General features: G+C 33.9%; 1 protein-coding gene across 1 annotated transcript in view; it reads left to right on the top strand.

The window, feature by feature from the left end:
* ALCAM (activated leukocyte cell adhesion molecule) overlaps positions 1 to 18,422 on the top strand; it is a 201,360-nt gene extending 182,938 nt beyond the window's left edge. The window contains exons 15-16 of the mRNA XM_060150652.1: positions 14,295 to 14,410; positions 15,984 to 18,422. Of these exons, the coding sequence (XP_060006635.1) occupies positions 14,295 to 14,382 (88 nt within the window). The 3' untranslated portion in view covers positions 14,383 to 14,410; positions 15,984 to 18,422. The remainder of the gene's footprint in view (positions 1 to 14,294; positions 14,411 to 15,983) is intronic.
* The last annotated feature ends 1,794 nt before the right edge of the window (positions 18,423 to 20,216 follow it).

The raw sequence follows: 20,216 nt of genomic DNA, 5'->3' as shown, positions 1-20,216 counted from the left end.
ATACAACCATCTTCCTAAATTCACTTGTTCTGTGAATTCCTTAAGATTTCTATGTAAACAATCATTTTATCTGCAAATAGAAATAATGTTACTTCTTTTCTTCCATTTCACATGCTTTTTATTTATTTATTTTTTTGCCCTCATAGAGACTTTCAATACAATGTTGAATAGAAATGTGGAGAGCAGACATCTTTACATATTCTCAATCTTAGAGATTGAATTGTTCAGTATTTGCCATTATGTATGATATTAGCTGTACGTTTTTCATATTTGCCTACTCAGAGTTAGTTAAGGGTAGTGTCCTCCAGACTGCCATGTCTGCCCAAGACTTCTGACTCCAGCTGCAAGGAGTTAGGGTCCAAATACATAGTTAGAGAGAAGAGTTCACATAAGACTACCCTCATTTCTGCTATCAACTCAAGCTTGGGGTTTTGCAAAACCACCCTCAGGTTTGATAATTTGCTAGAATACTCACAGAACTCATGGTTATATTCATTACAAGTAAAGGATACATTAAAATTGACTAAGAGAAGAGAAGTGCAGGGCAGAGTCTGGGAGGATTCTAAATGTGAAGTTTCCTTTGTCCTCAGGGACCTGTTAATCTACTGGCCTCAATGAGTGGCAAAAGCATGGAGTATTGCTGATCTGAGAAGCTCACCTGAACTTTGGTGTCCAACGTTTTTGTTGAGACTTCATTACATGGGCATGATTGATTGATTAATTATCCATGTGGTTGAACTCAATCTCTAGCCTCTCCCTTCCCCAGCTGTCAGGCTGATATCAAATGGCCCAAAGCCCCCATCCTAAACTGTATGATTGTTCTTTCAGGTGTGGCCAGTCTCCACCCCAAGATGATTGGGTGTTGATGGCCCTGCCCTGAGACATCTTCTCAGCATAAACTATCAGGTGTGATCCAAGAAGCCCCCCACAAATAAGAAAGCCACTCCTATCACTCAGAAAATTCTAACTATTTAGAGATTATCTCCCAGGAACTGAGCACGAAGGCCAGACCTCTCTTTGGGCAAGGCCAAATTCCTTCCAACACAATGTCCTTTAACAGGTTGAAGAAATTTTTTAATATTCTTAGATTACTAAGAGTTTCTATCGCAAATCATTGTTGAATTTTCTCAAATGCCATTTCTATATCTACATCTATCTATCTACATCTACATTATATTCTATCTATATCTACATTATTTCTAAAATTATTCTATCTATATCTACATTATTTCTAAAAATAATCATTCTATTCTATCTATATATTATTCTATCTATATTATATCTTTATATTCTATCTATTCTATTATATTCTATTATATTCTATCTATTATAGAATAGATATAGATTATATAGATATATAGATATATAGATATATAGATATATAGATATATATCTATATATATAGATATATATAGATATATAGATTCTATCTATCTATTCTATCTATTCTATTATATTCTATTATATTCTATCTATATCTACATTATTTCTAAAAATAATCATATTGTTTTCTCATATTTTTTATTCTGATACAATGGTAAGTTACATTGATTGATGATTGAATGTTAAGCCAATCTTGCATTCCTGGAAAAAATCCCACTCTATTATGATGTATCATAATTTATATATATATATTGATGGATACTATTTGCCAATGTTTCATTAGGACTTTTTTGTCTACATTCATGAGGAATATTGTTCTGTAATTTTCTTAATTTATGTTTTGTTCCTTTATCATATATCATATACCATGTATCGTCTTTTTAGGGAGCTTTCAATTTTCTTGATGATTTCAAATAACTAATTTTTTGCTTTGTTTTTGTTTCTATTGCTTATTTTCAATTTAAATTGTTTTTTGCTCTTGTCATTACTATTTTCTTTCTTCTAGTTATTTAGAGTTTGACTTGCTCTTCTTTCTCTAATTTCATGAAGTAAATGAAAAATTTAGATCACTGATGTTAGCATTTCTTTTTTTATAACTTAAGCTTTTAAAATTTTAATCTCCCTCTCAGCAATGGGTTAGCTGCATTCCACAAATTTCAGTATGTTATATTTTCATATTTACTCAGTTCAAAATATTTTTATATTCCTCTTGTGGTTTCTACTTTGGAGCCATGTAACTAGAACTCTATTAACTTCAAAACATTTCTCATCTAATTCCATTTTGTTCAGACAGCCTAGTCTGTATGCTTTTAGTCTTTTGAATGCATTGAGGTTTTTTTTTGTTTTTGTTTTTGTTTTTTTTTGGCCTAACATGCAGGCATGCAGTATTTCCAGGTGGATGCTACTCAACACTTGAAAATACTTGTACGGTGGCTGATGGCTAGAGTGTTCTATAGTATATTATGTTAAAGTAGATAATAGTTTGTTTAAATCCTCTTATTCTTATAGATTTTTTTCAAATTATATGAAATCACTTCACATATAATGCATTGGTAAGAAGGTTACAAGCATACATTTCCAGTACTAGAGCTAGCCCAGTACTAGTTATTTCATTATGATCATGCTTACTGAATTTTAGTCCATTTACCCTATCAGCTACTGAGAAAGATCTGTTAAATTCTCTAATATTGTATATTTGGCTATTTCTCCCTTTAGTTCTGTCACTTTTTGCTTTAGGCTTTCATTAGGAACATACACTAACAATTGTTGTGACCTGCTTATGTATTGAACCTGTTATAATTATTAAATGTCTCTCATTATGGTTGTAATACTCCTTGTGTTGAATTTTACATTGTCAGATATTAATATAGCCATACTGTTTTCATATGCTTACAGTGTACATGTGTATCTTTTTCTACCCTTTTATTTTCAGTTATCTCTTTATATTTAAAGTGCATCTCATGTACAGAGAGACTGATCAAACTATGACTCCCAGGCTGCTGCTTAATTTCATAAATAAAGTTTTATGGTAGCACAGCCGTGCCCATTTCTTTACATGTTACCTGTGTTGTTTTATGCTGCAAAGCCAGAAGAGTTGAAACAAATCCATGTGGCCTGCAAGACTAAGATATTTACTATCCGGACCTTTCAGAAAAAATCTTAACCCCTTGTATACAGCATGTAGTTGAGTCTTGATTGTTTATTATAGTCTGACAATTTTTACTTTATAATTGGAGGATTTAGCCAAGTCACATTTTACTTAATTATTGATATATTTACATTTAAGACCACCAGCTCCCTATTTGTTTTCTAGTTGTCCTCTGTTTCTCTTTTCCTGCCTTCTTTTGAGACACTCCAATAAGTTTTAGTATTACATTTTATCTACTGGCCTTTTAACTATATGTCTTTGTATTCTTTTATTGTGGTTGCTCTAGGAATTTCAATAAGAACTCAGTTTATAACAGTCAACTTATGTAATAGTCTAAAACCCCAAAACATTATAACTTCATTTATCCTCCTCCATATAATTGTAGTGTGAGGTTTATAATGTATGCAGTTGTAATGGATATGACAACAAGAGCAAAAAAGATGGAAGAGGTTAAATGAAAATACAATTTTTCAAAGGTCATATATAATGCTATATATATAGCATTAAATAGTTGGTTGTCTTTGTAAAAAAATTTTAATAGTATTTTATATTTTAGCACATATACAATCTATATTCATTCTTTCTTATATATCTGAGTTTCCATCTAGTATCATTTTCCTTCAACCAAAGAACTTTCTTTAATACTTCTTTTAGCACAGGTCTGCTAGTGATAATTTTTCCCAGTTTTCTTTTATTCAATTTAACATATCTTTATTTTGCTTTTGATTAAAATATATTTTTACTAGATATAAAATTCTAGTTTGAGGGTTTTTTTCCAGCATTTTAAAGATGTTGAATTAACTTTGTTATGCATTGTTTTCTTGATGAGACATCAGCTGCTTTTCATGTCATTGTTCCCCTGAACAAATTTTCTATGGCTACTTTCAAATCATTGTCTTTATATTTGCTTTCAGTTACTTTCAGTATGATGTAATTAGATGTGTTTTTCTTTTTATCATTCCTCCTTGGGAGCTGCTGACCATTTTGGATGCAAGTTAATGGACATCAACAAATCTAGGAATATTTTTCATTGTCTCTTCAAATATATTTTATGCTGCAATTCTCTTTTGCTTCTCCTACTGGGACTCCAATTACACATTTGTTAGATTGCTCACTATTGTCCCACAGGTCACTGAGGATCTGCTTCTTTTATTTCTATTATTTTTCTCTCAATTTTTTAGAATATATAATTTATATTTTTTGTCCTTACGTTCACTGAATCTTTATTCTGCACCTCCAATCTGGTGATAAGATAATTTAGTGAATTGTTAATTTCCAATATTGTGGTTTTAAGTTGTAGAATTACTTTCGTTTACATTTTCAGTACTGAGATTTCTATCTGTTCTCTCATTGTTACCACACTTTTCTTTAAGTCATTGAACATGTTATGTAATACTGATTTAAAGTTCTTAACTGTTATTTCCAGTCTCTATTATCCAAGGACATTCTCTGGACTTTGTGTTACATTATTTTACTCTTCATTTTTATGTGTGGTAACTTCTTATTCATAACTATTCTTTGTTTGGTGATATGTTGTAGAGATCCTAGGTTCTACTGTATAGGCTAAAGGATATGGATTGTTTTTCCTGGCAGAGAATTAGATTACTGGCTGATTTCCTTGATCATGTCACAGTTACTGTTACATTTTATATTTCACATCTGTCTTAGGGTGAATGCTGAATCTTGACACATAGTCTTTACTAAGTTTTTCTGGGATTTCAATAGAAAGATTGACATGATTGCCAATAACTCCTGGCTTGGTGAGGTTCAACTACAAACTCTGTCTCCTCTGTATGGGTAACATACAGGTTTTTAAGCTTTCCAGGTGTTGCTTTCTTCTGGGCTACATGAAATTTCTTCCACCCATGCAGTTTAGAGATCATTTGTGTAGTTTACACACAAATCTGGGCTCCTCACCACTCTTTGGCTCTCTCCTTTTTTGAGATTTTATTACCCTTGATTTCAAGGTTTAGTTATAGTTAGCCTATGCCTCTGCAAATGGGAGATGCCCTCAGAGGAAAACTTATGCAAAAGTAGAGCTCACCCAGTATAGGGGTCAACTTTCCTTCAGTTTCTAATTTCTTCTTGTTACTCTCAAGTATAGCCATATAGCTTATTCTGTATTTTCCTGAGAGTTTATAATGTTATAAATGTAAGGACTGACAAAATAGAAGTGGGTTGCTTTTTTAATCATTACTATTACAAGAGCTTCTTATAGTCCATGCTTTATTTTATTTCATTTATTTATTTGTTTGTTTATAATTTTTGAATTTTGTTTTATTTATTTTTATACAGCAGGTTCTTATTAGTCATCAATTTTATACACATCAGTGTATACATGACAATCCCAATCACCCAATTCATCCCACCCCCACCCCCAAGCCACTTTCCCCCCTTGGTGTCCATAGGTTTGTTCTCTACATCTGTGTCTCAATTTCTGCCCTGCAAACTGGTTCATCTGTACCATTTCTCTAGGTTCCACATATATGCGTTAATATACAATATTTGTTTTTCTCTTTCTGACTTACTTCACTCTGTATGACAGTCTCTAGATCCATCCACGTCTCAACAAATGACCCAATTTCGTTCCTTTTATGGCTGAGTAATATTCCATTGTATATATGTACCACATCTTCTTTATCCATTCGTCTGTAGGTGAGCATTTAGGTTGCTTCCATGACCTGGCTACTGTAAATACTGCTGCAATGAATATTTGGGGTGCATGTGTCTTTTTGAATTATGGTTTTCTCTGGGTATATGCCCAGTAGTGGCATTACTGGGTCATATGGTGATTCTATTTCTAGTTTATTAAGGAACTTCCATACTGTTCTCCTTAGTGACTGTATCAATTTACATTCCCACCAACAGTGCAAGAGGGTTCCCTTTTCTCCACACCCTCTCCAGCATTTGTTGTTTGTAGATTTTCTGATGATGTCCATTCTAACTGGTGTGAGGTGATACCTCATTGTAGTTTTGATTTGCAATTCTCTAATAATTAGTGACATTGAGCAGCTTTTCATGTGCTTCTAGGCCATCTGTATGTCTTCTTTGGAAAAATATCTATTTAGGTCTTCTGCCCGTTTTTGGATTGGGTTGTTTGTTTTTTTAATATTGAGTTGCATGAGCTATATATATATTTTGGAGATTAATCCTTTGTCCAATGATTCATTTGCAAATATTTTCTCCCATTCTGAGGGTTGTCTTTTCTTCTTGTTTATGGTTTCCTTTGCTGTGCAAAAGCTTTGAAGATTCATTACATCGATTTGTTTATTTTTGTTTTTATTTCCATTACATTAGGAGGTGGATCAAAAAAGATCTTGCCATGATTTATGTCAAAGAGTGTTCTTCCTATGTTTTCCTCTAAGAGTTTTATAGTGTCTGGTCTTACATTTAGGTCTATAATCCATTTTGAGTTTCTTTTTATGTCTGGTGTTAGGGAGTGTTCTAATTTCATTCTCTTACATGTAACTGTCCAGTTTTCCCAGCACCAATTATTGAAGAGACTGTCTTTTCTCCATTGTATATCCATGCCTCCGTTGTCATAGATTAGTTGGCCATAGGTGTGTGGGTTTATCTGTGGGCTTCCTATCTTGTTCCATTGATCTATGTTTCTGTTTTTGTGCCAGTACCAAATTGTCTTGATTACTGTAGCTTTGTAGTGTAGTCTGAAGTCAGGGAGTCTGATTTCTCCAGCTCCATTTTTTTCACTCAAGACTGCTTTGGCTATTCAGGGTCTTTTGTGTTTCCATACAAATTTTAAGATTATTTGTTCTAGTTCCATAAAAAATGCCATTGGTAATTTGATAGGGATTGCATTGAATCTGTAGATTGCTTTGGGTAGTATAGTCACTTTCACAATATTGATTCTTCCAATCCAAGAATATGGTATATCTCTCCATCTGTTGGTATCATCTTTAATTTCTTTCATCAGTGTCTTATAGTTTTCTGCATACAGGTCTTTGTCTCCCTGGGTAGGTTTATTCCTAGATAGATATTTTATTCTTTTAGTTGCAGTGGTAAATGGGAGTTTTTCCTTAATTTCTCTTTCAGATTTTTCATCATTAGTGTATAGGAATGCAAGAGATTTCTTTGCATTAATTTTGTATCCTGCAACTATACCAATTTCATTGATTGGCTCTAGTAGTTTTCTGGTGGCATCTTTAGGATTCTCTGTGTATATCATCATGTCATCTGTGAACACTGACAGTTTTACTTCTTCTTTTCCAATTTCTAGTCATTTTATTTCTTTTTCTTCTCTGATTGCCGTGGCTAGGACTTCCAAAACTGTGTTGAATAATAGTGGTGAGAGTGGACATCCTTGTCTTGTCCCTGATCTTAGAGGAAATGCTTTCAATTTTTCACCATTGAGAGTGACGTTTGCTGTGGGTTTGTCATACATGGCCTTTATTATGTTGAGGTAGGTTCCCTCTATGCCCACTTTCTGGAGACTGTTTATCATAAATGGGTGTTGAATTTTGTCAAATGCTTTTCCTGCATCTATTGAGGTGATCATATGGTTTTTATTCTTCAGTCTGTGAATATGGTGTATCACATTGATTGATTTGCATATATTGAAGAATCCTTGCATTCCTGGGATAAATCCCACTTGATCATGGTGTATGATCCTTTTAATGTGTTGTTGGATTCTGTTTGCTAGTATTTTGTTGAGAATTTTTCCATCTATATTCATCAGTGATATTGGTCTGTAATTTTCTTTTTTTGTAGTACCTTCGTCTGGTTTTGGTATCAGGGTGATGGTGGCCTCATAGAATGAGTTTGAGAATTTTCCTTCCTCTGCAATTTTTTGGAAGAGTTTGAGAACGATGGGTGTTAGCTCTTCACTAAATGTTTAATAGAATTCACCTGTGAAGCCATCTGGTCCTGGACTTCTGTTTGTTGGAAGATTTTTAATCACAGTGTCAATTTCATTACTTGTGATTGGTCTGTTCATATTTTCTATTTCCTCCTGGTTCAGTCTGGAAGATTACACCTTTCTAAGAATTTGTCCATTTCTTCCAGGTTGTCCATTTTATTGGCATAGAGTTGCTTGTAGTAGTCTCTTTGGATGCTTTGTATTTCTGCAGTGTCTGTTGTAATTTCTCCTTTTTCATTTCTAATTTTATTGATTTAAGTCCTCTCCCTCTTTTTCTTGATGCATCTGGCTAATCACTTTTGTTTATCCTCTCAAAGAAGCAGCTTTTAGTTTTATTGATCTTTCCTATTGCTTTCTTTGTTTCTATTTCATTTATTTCTGCTCTGATCTTTATGATTTCTTTCCTTCTGCTAACTTTAGGTTTTGTTTGTTCTTCTTTCTCTACTTCCTTTAGGTGTAAGATTAGATATTTTATTTGAGATTTTTCTTGTTTCTTGAGGTACGCTTTTATAGCTATAAACTTCCTCTTAGAACTGCTTTTGCTGCATTCCATAGGATTTAGATCATTGTGTTTTCATTGTCTTTTGTCTCTAGGTATATTTTGAGTTCCTCTTTGATTTCTTCAGTGATCTCTTTATTATTTAGTAATGTATTGTTTAGCCTCCATGTGTTTGTGTTTTTTATGTTGTTTTCTCTGTAATTCATTTCTAATCTCATAGCATTGTGGTCAGAAAATATGCTGGATATGATTTGAATTTTCTTAAATTTACTGAGGCTTGATTTGTGACCCAAGATGTGATCTATCCTGGAGAATGTTCTGTGCACACTTGAGAAGGAAATGTAATCTGCTATTTTTGGATGGAATGTCCTATAAATATCAATTAAATCTATCTGGTCTATTGTGTCACTTAAACCTTCTGTTTCCTTATTTATTTTCATTTTGGATGATCTGTTCATTGGTGTAAGTGAGGTGTTAAAGTCCCCCACTATTATTGTGTTACTGTCAATTTCCTCTTTTATAGCTCTTAGCAGTTGCCTTATGTATTGAGGTGCTCCTATGTTGGGTGCATATATATTTATAATTGTTATATCTTTTTGTTGGATTGATCCCTTGATCATTATATAGTGTCCTTCCTTGTCTCTTGTAACATTCTTTATTTTAAAGTCTATTTTATCTGATACGAGTATTGCTACTCCAGCTTTCTTTTGATTTCCATATGCATGGAATATCTTTTTCCATCCCCTCACTTTCAGTCTGTATGTGTCCCTAGGTCTGAAGTGGGTCTCTTGTAGACAGCATATATATGGGTCTTGTTTTTGTATCCATGCAGCAAGCCTGTGTCTTTTGCTTGGAGCATTTAATCCATTCATGTTTAAGGTAATTATCAATATGTATGTTCCTATGACCATTTTCTTAATTGTTTTGGGTTTGTTTTTGTTGGTCCTTTTCTTCTCTAGTGTTTCCCACTTAGAGAAGTTCCTTTAGCATTTGTTATAGAGCTGTTTGGGTGGTACTGAATTCTCTTAGCTTTTGCTTGTCTGTAAAGCTTTTGGTTTCTCCATCGAATCTGAATGAGATCCTTGCGGGGTAGAGTCATCATGGTTGTAGGTTCTTCCCTTTCATCACTTTAAGTATATCATGCCACTCCCTTCTGGCTTGTAGAGTTTCTGCTGAGAAATCAGCTGTTAACCTTATGGGAGTTCCCCTGTATGTTATTTGTTGTTTTTCCCTTGCTGCTTTCAAGAATTTTTTTTGTCTTTAATTTCTGCCAATTTGATTACTATGTGTCTTGGTGTGTTTCTCCTTGGGTTTATCCTGTATGGGACTCTCTGTGCTTCCTGGACTTGGGTCGCTATTTCCTTTCCCATGTTAGGGAAGTTTTCAACTATAATCTCTTCAAATATTTTCTCGGGTCCTTTCTCTCTCTCTTCTCCTTCTGGGACCCCTATAATGCGAATGTTGTTGCATTTAATGTTGTGTCAGAGGTCACTTAGTCTGTCTTTATTTCTTTTCATTCTGTTTTCTTTATCCTGTTCCACAGCAGTGAATTCTACCATTCTGTCTTCCAGGTCACTTATCTGTTCTGCCTCAGTTATTCTGCTATTGAGTCCTTCTAGTGTAGTTTTCATTTCATTTATTGTATTGTTCATCTCTGTTTGTTTGTTCTTTCATTCTTCTAGGTCTTCGTTAAGCATTTCTTGCATCTTCCTGATCTTTGCCTCCATTCTTTTTCCAAGGTCCTGGATCATCTTCACTATCATTATTCTGAATTCTTTTTCTGGAAGGTTGCCTATCTCCACTTCATTTAGTTGTTTTTCTGGGGTTTTATCTTGTTCCTTCATCTGGTAAATAGCTCTCTGCCTTTTCATCTTGTCTGTCTTTCTGAGAATGTCATTTTTGTTCCACAGGCTGCAGGATTGTAGTTCTTGCTTCTGCTGTCTGCCCTCTGGTGGATGAGGCTATCTAAGAGGCTTGTGCAAGTTTCCTGATGGGAGGGACTTGTCCATGATTTATTTTTAAGTTGTGAAAATATTATGTCCTCAAATTTATTATAACTTCCTTCTTCCCATACTGGTCAGAGTAGGTTGAAAAAAACCACAATTGCAAAATTGATTTATTACATTGCTAAATTTATTTTATTTTATTTTATTTTTATACTTACACAACATTGACTCTTTTATCTGTCTCTCTCTCTACTGGCTCCCTGCAAGTTGGAATTTTTACTTTGGAGGAAAGAATATTATTTAATGAAGTGAGTTTGAAAGAATAAAAGAGAAAGAGAGGGAGTGAAAAGAAAAGTAGAGAGAAAAGGAATGAAGGAAAAGTCAGGGAGGTGAGAGGATGCAAGGAGAATAAAAGAAAAAGGTTTCGAGAGTCATGTAGTTTTCCTTGATTGCCACAATATCTTACTGATTTATAGAAATTATAGTTATTAGTATATATTAGAATATATAGCAAGGTGCTATTAGAATAATCAAGGTACATGTTTATGCATATAGTTTTGTTCAGTTTTACCTGAAAACATTGGAGTAAGACGTCACGCAAGTTCTGTCATTTCAATGTAGTATTTTCTCTATTTTACCTATCTGTAAAAAAGCAGCTGGGTCAGTAGTGACTTCATATTGCTGAACACTAATACCATCAGGAGCAGTAAAAGGGATTAGATATAAACTGTAATAAAGTCAGTTAGTTCAATGCAGGAAAAAAATGTCTTTTGGATGCCTACAATAATCAGACAGTAAGATATAATAAAACATGGTCCTTATTATCAAGGAGCTTACACTCAACTCAGGGAGACTAAAGAGATTGGCCACATTTGAAGTGTCATGGGACAGATGGCTGGAGGTCTGGGTAGAGACTCACTGAATGGAAGAGCTGGATCTCTCTGTGTTTAAGATCTGAAGAAAGCAAAACATGCCAGAGTCTCAATCAGAAACTTGAGAGGTCCATGACTTAGGAGTAGGGACAAACCAGAGGTAGACTGAGTCTTACTAAAACTGCAACTGAGCTTCAGACCCTATCTGCTCACCTATCTGCAGTAAAGGGGGGACTTTATGTGATGGAAAATAGCATCATATGTAGTCTCTTCTGTTATTTTATATATGGTGTCATGCAAAAAAAAAGGACTAGATATGCAAAGAGTCAAGAAAATATAATCAATAATCAAGAGGAAAAATAGACAAGCAGATCTATGCATTATTTGGGTATTGTAGTTAACAGGCAAGGATATTAAAATAACTATAAATAAGATATTGAAAGGGGAAGAAAAGATGGCCAAAGGAGATGAATGGAATAGAAAATAGAAATGTACTTTAAAATATTTAAAAATCAAATTGACATTTTAGACTTGAAAAAGATACTATTAAAAAATAGGTCTTTGGGGACTTCAGATAATATTAAAAAATAGGTCTTTGGGGACTTCCCTGGTGGCACAGTGGTTAGGAATCTGCCTGCCAATGCAGAGGAGCCAGGTTGGAGCCCTGGTCTGGGAGCATCCCACATGCCACAGAGCAACTGGGCCCATGCGCCACAGCTTCTGAGCCTGCGTTCTAGAGCACACAACTACTGAGCCCCCGCGTGCCACAGCTGCTGGGGCCCACACGCCTAGAGCCCGTGCACTGCAGCAAAGAGTGGCCCCTGCTTGCCACAGCTAGAGAAAGCCCGTGCACAGCAACGAAGACCCAATGCAGCCATAAATAAATATATAAATAAAAGACTTGACCTTTTAAAAAAAAAATAGGTCTTTGGTGGATAAATTTAAAAGCAGACTGGCCACAGCAGAACATAAGAGAAGTAAACTGGAATACAGATCAATAGAAAACATCCAAGTTGAAGCACAGAGAGGAAAAAGAATAGATAAGATACACAAGAAAATGAGAGACATGTGGGACACACACAAAAGGTCTAATTTATGTATAAGTGAAATGCCAGAAAGAATAAAGAGCAAGAATGTCTGTCACCAGTAAAATAGATAAATAAGCCCAATAACAATCTATACAGCAATGAAAATAAACAACCTACAACTACATGCAACATTATATATGAATGTCACAAACATAAAGTTGTGTTTAAATAAAAGGCAGACAAATGAATACATGTGGTATGATTCCATTTATAACAAATTATAAAGCCAAGTAAAACCATTCTGTGAGATATCAGGATTATAGTAACCTTTGGAGAAGTAGAAGTGACTGGAAGGGAGTATAATTGGGGATTTCTTCATCTGCAACTATTTTATTTCTTGAACTAGGTACTAGTTACATTCATGCACCCAGTTTTTGAAAATTCATTGAACTGTACTCTTATGATAGGTACATTATCTTGTGTGGATATTATTGAGGTTACTAAGATTTTATTCGTTACTAGTTAAGTAACTTATTAGCAAAAGAGACTAGACCTCAAAAGATCTGTGGTATGTATATATGTGTATATATATATATATATATATGTATATATGTATATATATATAATGTGATATATATAATGTAGATGGCATATATACCTTTATTTTATACATGTAAATTCATATATATATATATATATACTGTCACATATTATAGGACTCAATCATGTTGGCAGGGTTTGAGGTTGCTCTCCTGCTTATGAATCAATTTAGAAGGCTGTAGTTTAAATTAAGAATTTTAAAATCACAAATTAAATTAAATTTAGGCTAAATATAATGAATGTCTCAGTATGAATGAGCCATATGTCTTTATCTCACTTGGACATAAATCATACACAGTTACACACTATTAACACTATGACACTCTTAACACTATCACACTATTAAGTTGTGATTCTTAGCAAATGAGTTAAGGAGTTCTATTTAAAGCATAGAAATACTTTTAGGGAAAAATGGAGTTTTCTACCCTAGCTTCCTTAACCAAGAGACACGTCTGGTACTATATAATTTTTATATAAATGTAGAAGTATTACTAGGAATTATATAGCAGTAATAATTTGAAGTACCATATCACTGTGATTCCCTTGATGTGCTTATAACAAGGAGAGAGTTAGGGAATAAAGGAGGAATGGAAGGAAGGAAGAGAGAGGGGAGGGAGGGAGGAAGGAGGTAAGGAAATAGTACACTCTTGGAAATACAGTTATGATTTCTCTCAAGTGGTCACAAAACCAAGGAATTTAGCTGTGTGTTTAAGAAAACCTGATTTCAGCTCTTCAAAGAGAGAATCTAGTAGTCGTGTGTAACCCTGGAAGCCACTAGGGCAGTGGTTCTCAAATTGCATGCAGCCGGACCACTAGGAGGTCTTGTTTGTCATAGATTGCAGGCCCCATCCCCAGAGTTTCCTTTACATGCTTCTATGGTGGGGCCTCAGAATTTTCACTTCTGTCATGTTCCCAGGGGGTGCTGATACTGCTGGTCTGGGGCCACAGTTTGAGAACCACCACACTGGAGCTGCCTTATCTTCTGCTAGGATACAGGACATTGGTTCAACATGGATGCATAATAGGGAATGCAGAAACTGAAAGCCCCTAATGAAACTTCTTCAGAAAATTTTTGCAGGATGTATTTTCCCAGAATGAAAATTTTGACTATCAAATGATAATAATTACTTCCCGGAAAGTAGAAAGAAAATCAACCCAGCCAAAAACATGATGCAACTAAGTATGTATAGTCTGTGTTCAAAATAACTGACTTCTTTTTCTCTTAGCATGCATTTAATGCAACCCTACAACCAAGGTAATTTCAGTGGAATGTGTTCTGTTACCAGTCAAGGCTCACAGATGTGGAATTGTTTGTCCTAGGGGCTTACCTGTATTAGATGTATAACATTTGCTTTTCAAAGATACATTAATGTGAACCCTAAAATTAAAAATAAGAAAGGTTAAATATGTGTGTGTCAATGTGATAATGTTTATTTCTCTCATAGGACTGCATCAAAACATGTAAACAAGGATCTTGGTAATCTGGAAGAAAACAAAAAGTTAGAAGAAAACAATCACAAAACAGAAGCCTAAGAGAGAAACTGTTCCACTTGTTGTCCAGGTGGGTAGGCTGTTTGAGGTTTACAGAAATAATTCCCAGGAAAGTATGAAACATCCTAGAGATGAAAGGGAAAGCCGTGACATTAAGATACCTTATAATTACAGCTTTCAAACAGGAAGAGAGTTTTTCAAAGGGAAACTTTGGTTACTCAGAAAGGTATTCTCAGAAGTATGGAATCTCAACGGATTCCCCATCCTCTGAATAAAAATCATTATCCTCAGAATAATTGAAATCAATTTTGAGATTTTAACATTCAATGAGCATTTTTTATTCTAATGCCAAAAATTTTGCTGAGTGCAAAAATCTTAATTTTATAAATTGATATTTTGATTAGATGAGAAAAAATTCTCATACTTTATTTTTAAAAGCAATTATGAGAATAATTTTAAAATATAAAAATTTTAATCCAAGGACTTAATATACTTAAAAGTGTCAGCATATTTATACAGCCATCTCTCAAATCATTCTAATGAACAGACTAACAAATTTGTGTGTGTGTACACACACACACTTTTCCAAATAGTGTATATATTATATATGTGTGTATGTATCTATATGTGCATATATGTGTATGTGTGTATTACGTATATATCAATATAATATATATGCATGCATATATATTGCATACATCAATATATAATAGCTATATGAGTGTGATTTTTAAGATAATCTCCAAAAGAGGTATGTTTCCATGGTATTGCCACTTCCAATTTGAACTTTTTATTTTTATTTATGTTCTCTTGAGCAAGTCAAACAGAGAAGCCATTTGGACAAATTATTTTTTGTGTCCTTGAGAATAGTGTTACTATAGTTTACTCAAATATATAAAAATCCCCAACAGCCATAGTAAAACTTTGGTTCATTATAAATAAACCGCAAGTTATGATTCGAGTAGGTCACCTAAATTAATCCCATAGAGGAGATAGGGAGCAAGGGAAAGAATTGCAATTAGAAGAATGCACACAGGAAAGAAAAATAAGAATGATTGAAATAAGACATTTTTATAATCTGGAAACCAGAATCTCAAAATGATTGGGTGAAAGGAGTGAGATCTGAATTCCTTCCCTTATCCTGCCTTCCACTGGAGACCAAGTACACAGCATTCCCACCTGATTCTTATTTCTGCTTCTCTAGGATTCGTTCCTCAATCCTCTGTAAATGTAGAGTTTGCCGTCTTTTTTCTTCAAAATCAGATAGAGTAAATTCTCAAAGGAAAATTGAGCTTGAGGACAAAGCCCACAAAATGGAGTGTGATTTGAAGGGATAAGTGAGTTTGTTAACCTGAAGAGAAACAGAATGAAATATTTTCCTGAAAAACCTTATAATTTTCATAAGAATTAAGCAGTTTTCACAAAAATACTTTCAACAATTCAAAAAGATTATTAGTTGAAGAGCTGCAGCAATACCTGGGATTACAGTTAGGTTCTGGGACAGTGGAGCTTTATAAAAAGCTCTTATGAAAAAAAAAAAAAAGCTCTTATGAAGTATCACTTTCAGTACAAAGCATATGTTGATTGTGAAAAGTGATTGCTATGGTAACTTATCTGAATTGTGGTTTTTTTCATCATTTCAGAGAAAAGAAAACTATATAGACCAATTGAAGCATGAACGTGGATTGTATTTAAGACATATACAAAGACATTGACAGCAATTCATGGTTCAAGTGTTAAGCAGTTCATTCTACCAAGCTGTCACAGGATTTTAGAGAATTATCTCAAATAAAACAATGAAATGAAATTACAAACAATAACAACAAGTTTTGGCAGCCATGATAATAGGTCATATGTTGTGTTGGTTTGATTTTCTTTTCTGTAAATGTCTGCACTGAGAATTCCTTTTTGGTTTGCCTTTTATGTAAATTTTTTACGTAGCTATTTTTATACACTGTAAGCTTTGTTCTGGGAGTTGCTGTTAATCTGGTGTATAATGTGACGCTTTTATTTCAATTGTTTATATGGATAATCTGAGCAGGTACATTTCTGATTCTGATTGCTATCAGTAATGCCCCCAGACTCTCTCACAAGCACCTAAATCCCAAAGGTGGAAGCTTGTGAAGATTAGGGACACACGTTGCCCTAATCAAAAAACTGATTTTTATCACTAGGGAAGAGGAGGCAAAGAGTGAGGTTGATAAGCACCAGATGACTACTTCTGTGTACATGCCACCAGCTGACTCTCAAGGAAATCACACGCATGTATGGACACACCCATAATAATGGTGCTCCCAAACTGACAATTTTGCCTATTCTGAAAAAAACATCACGTAGAATTTGGGTAGCATTTACCTTTAGAGACACCTGCTAGTAAATTATTTTCTGTCAAAGTAAGAAAACAAATCAATGAATGAGAGACAGTTTGAAAATATCATGGATAACATTCCCATTTTCATAGGTCACTATGTAAATCACTGTAATTGAAAATTGGAATTAAATCCTTTGGGTTATCCACTGCCTTAAAATTATACCTATTTCCTTTAAAAAAAAAGATATCAGTCAGAATTGGAGATTTTTAACAGTGATCATTATCAAAGCTGTGTTATTTTCCACAGAATATAGAATATATATTTTTTTCGTGTGTTTTTGTTAACTACGCTACAGATATTGAATGCACCTTGAGATCATTTAGTGTTTTTAACTGGTACATAATTTATCAAGCAGTACATCAAAAAGTATAATAATAAAATGTCTGTATACCTTTAATTACATTCAAATTTGTAACTTTATAAACATGTTTTATGCTGGAGGAAATTTATAGGGTGGTAGTGTAAATGGAAACTTTTTGAAGTAGGCTGGATATGGGCCAATAGCTACTTGGGACTAGACTTTTAAACTTTGCTCTTTCAAGCAGAAGCCTGGTTTCTGGGAGAACACGGCATGGCCATTTTTGTCACGGATTTACATAACTTTATTGAAGAAAAATGAACATCAGATTTCCAGGTATAGAACTGTGTTCTTTTGGAGGAAAGGAAGACTCGTGTTTGTTTTTTAGATTGATGGAATAAAAAATTAGGAAGGCAATGAAAAATAAATTGAAGATTAAAGTCAGATGAAGATTAGGAATAAATACTTTGCCACTTCTGCATTATTTAGAAACACACGTTGTTGTACATTTGTAAACCATTTGCTGTCTGAGCAATAGTGACTCAGTTTAATAAAAGCTTCCTATAGTGTATTGGTATGAATTAAATACATAAAATATCCTATTAGACTCGATGCTGTATAAAATATTATGGGAAAAAAGAAAATATGTTATTTTGCCTCTAAACTTTGATTTATTGAAGTTTTATTTGGCAGGAAAAAATTGAATCTTGGTCAATATTTAAACCAAAGTGAAAGGGGAAAAACCAAAGTTATTGTTTTGCATGGCTACGCCATTCTGTTATCTCTGTAAATACTGTGATTTTTTTTCTTTTATCTTTAGAATTTTGTTAAAAAAATTCTAAAATTTTTAAACACCTGCTTTCCACAATAAACCATGAACACTAAAATGAACTTATTTCCATATAAATATTTTTTCTTTTTATCTTTTGGTGTGAGAGATCAAAGGTTCAAAGTTTAATTCCTAAGAGACATTTGCATAAAGAAGCAATGCAACAATAGAAAGAGAGGTTTTTACTGCAATTATTTCTTGGCGTCTATGGTTAACTAAGTCCAAAAACAGCTGTCAGAACCTAGAGAGCAGAACATGGGAAACTCTGAGCTTTGGACTGAAAGCAGAAAGTTTGCCTGGGGAAAAAAGAGACAACACTGTTACCAGTGAATCAATGCCTGGATAAAACGGAAAGCTTATGTGTACAACTGCAGCCATAAGCACAGCAAGGCTGGGAAGGAATATAATGCACAATCCTCAACCTTTGAGGTTTCGTCTTTCCAAACTTAACTCTCTGGCAACAGGAGACAGGTTTTGCCAGTTCAAGGTTCACTCCCTATCTGTGATTACAGGACTTGTATGTGGAAATGGATTAACATACCCGTCTATGCCTAAAAGATAATAAAACTGAAATATGTCTTCACATATCTCTCACAGCTGTCTGCCTCTTGTCTAAACTAGGATGTTCATGCATAGAAAGTAGTTGTCTTTATTAAAGAGTGGAAAACTCATTGTGACTCCCCATCTCCCTGGAGAAGTAATTCAGCAAAATAAAATTGTCCATGCCCTCCTATGATGTCAGGTAAGCCACTTCAGCTAGTCCCCGATTTCACAAGGGGTGATTTCTGTAATGCGTGTATCTCCCTTTTCAGCCATAGAGTCACACTTATTGTGGGCCTCCCACGTGGCTGTCCTGGGAACTGACTTAAGAGGACCCTTGCCTGTTCAGCGTACCATCTGGAGTTACCTAGGCATGAACCTAGAAATGCTTCCCCCTCCACGTAAGGTAGAGCCAGCTATGTGCGTCAGAGAAAGTAATTAATATTTATTGAGCTCATACTGTGTGCTTGGGCCATCTATACGTTATCTTTTTTAATCCTGAACGGTTATAAATAGTATTAAATATCCTCTGTTTCACAGCAGCAAATTAAGGTTTAGAGAGATTCCATAACTCCCAAGTACGTTTAGCTTCTAAGAAGATAAGTCAGGTATCAAACCGATCTGATTCTAAAGGCCATGCTCACCCCAGTCTACTATAATTCCCACACTTCTTTAATAAAGAAATCTTCCTTTTTAGAATATGTAAAATTGAAAAACATTAATTGATACATGAACTGGTTATACCATCTATAAAGGATTATTCCAAGATATTCAAATCACTTAATAGGCAAATATTATAATATTTTAACTGTATTTGGAGTATTAGACATTATATATATGATTAAAACACTTCTGTATTTAAAAATGTGATGTGACATATATATATCAATCACATCACACTTAAATACCTCCCCCACATATATATATATATATATATATATAAATCACACACACACACACACACACGCTATATATATATATATATATATATATATATATATATATATATATACCACATTACATATTAAACACACATACTGCTCTCAGATACTAGTTACCTATTGTGAGACCTGGACTATATTGGTGTTTTATTTACACTGCTTCATTTGAATCCACCCACCATTCTGCTACAGGAGGTGCTGTCCCTATCTTACACATGAAGACAATGTAAATAAGTTTGTCTACAATCACAGACACCAGGAGTGGCTGACCTAGGACCCGTGCTCAAGATGACCAAGTTTAAGTTCTATTCTATTCTATTCTATTCTAGAACTATTAAGTTCTATTCTATTCTATACTACCTTGTTTATCATCCCTGTTGTATTGAATATACATCTAATCTATGCTTGGGGAGAGTGCCAAAAGATAGATTTGCATTGAATAACCTACTTGTTCCCCCTAGTAACTAATGCCATTCATATTCAGAGTAATATGATAAGAAATATGTGAAAACTGCTTTGAAAACAATAAATTATTATATAAATGTTAGTTTTTTATTACATGTCTAAGGAATTAAGTGTACTATTCTAAAAAATGCAGTAGATTTGGCTTTACAAGTATCATACTTTAACAATAAAAATTACTTCAGTTAAATGTAAAATGTATATTTCTTATCTAAGCTTCTGAATAAAAAGTATTTTAAAAACACTAGAAACATGAAGTCAGAATACTGGAGTTCATTTTTTCCCCCTCTTTACCTGTTCCAATCCAATTTCTTTTTCTTCAGCAAATATCCATCTCTCATTTTTTCTTATAAATGCTCCTCAAATGCACAAATATTCATTGGAAAATGAACACACAAGCATAAGACTGCAAAGGCAGATGGCATTCTCAAGTT

This window comes from Lagenorhynchus albirostris, chromosome 5, assembly GCF_949774975.1.
Source record: "Lagenorhynchus albirostris chromosome 5, mLagAlb1.1, whole genome shotgun sequence".
NCBI lineage: Eukaryota > Metazoa > Chordata > Mammalia > Artiodactyla > Delphinidae > Lagenorhynchus > Lagenorhynchus albirostris.
The sequence above is the reverse complement of the archived record's forward strand: the minus strand, read 5'-3'. Positions and strand labels throughout refer to the sequence as shown.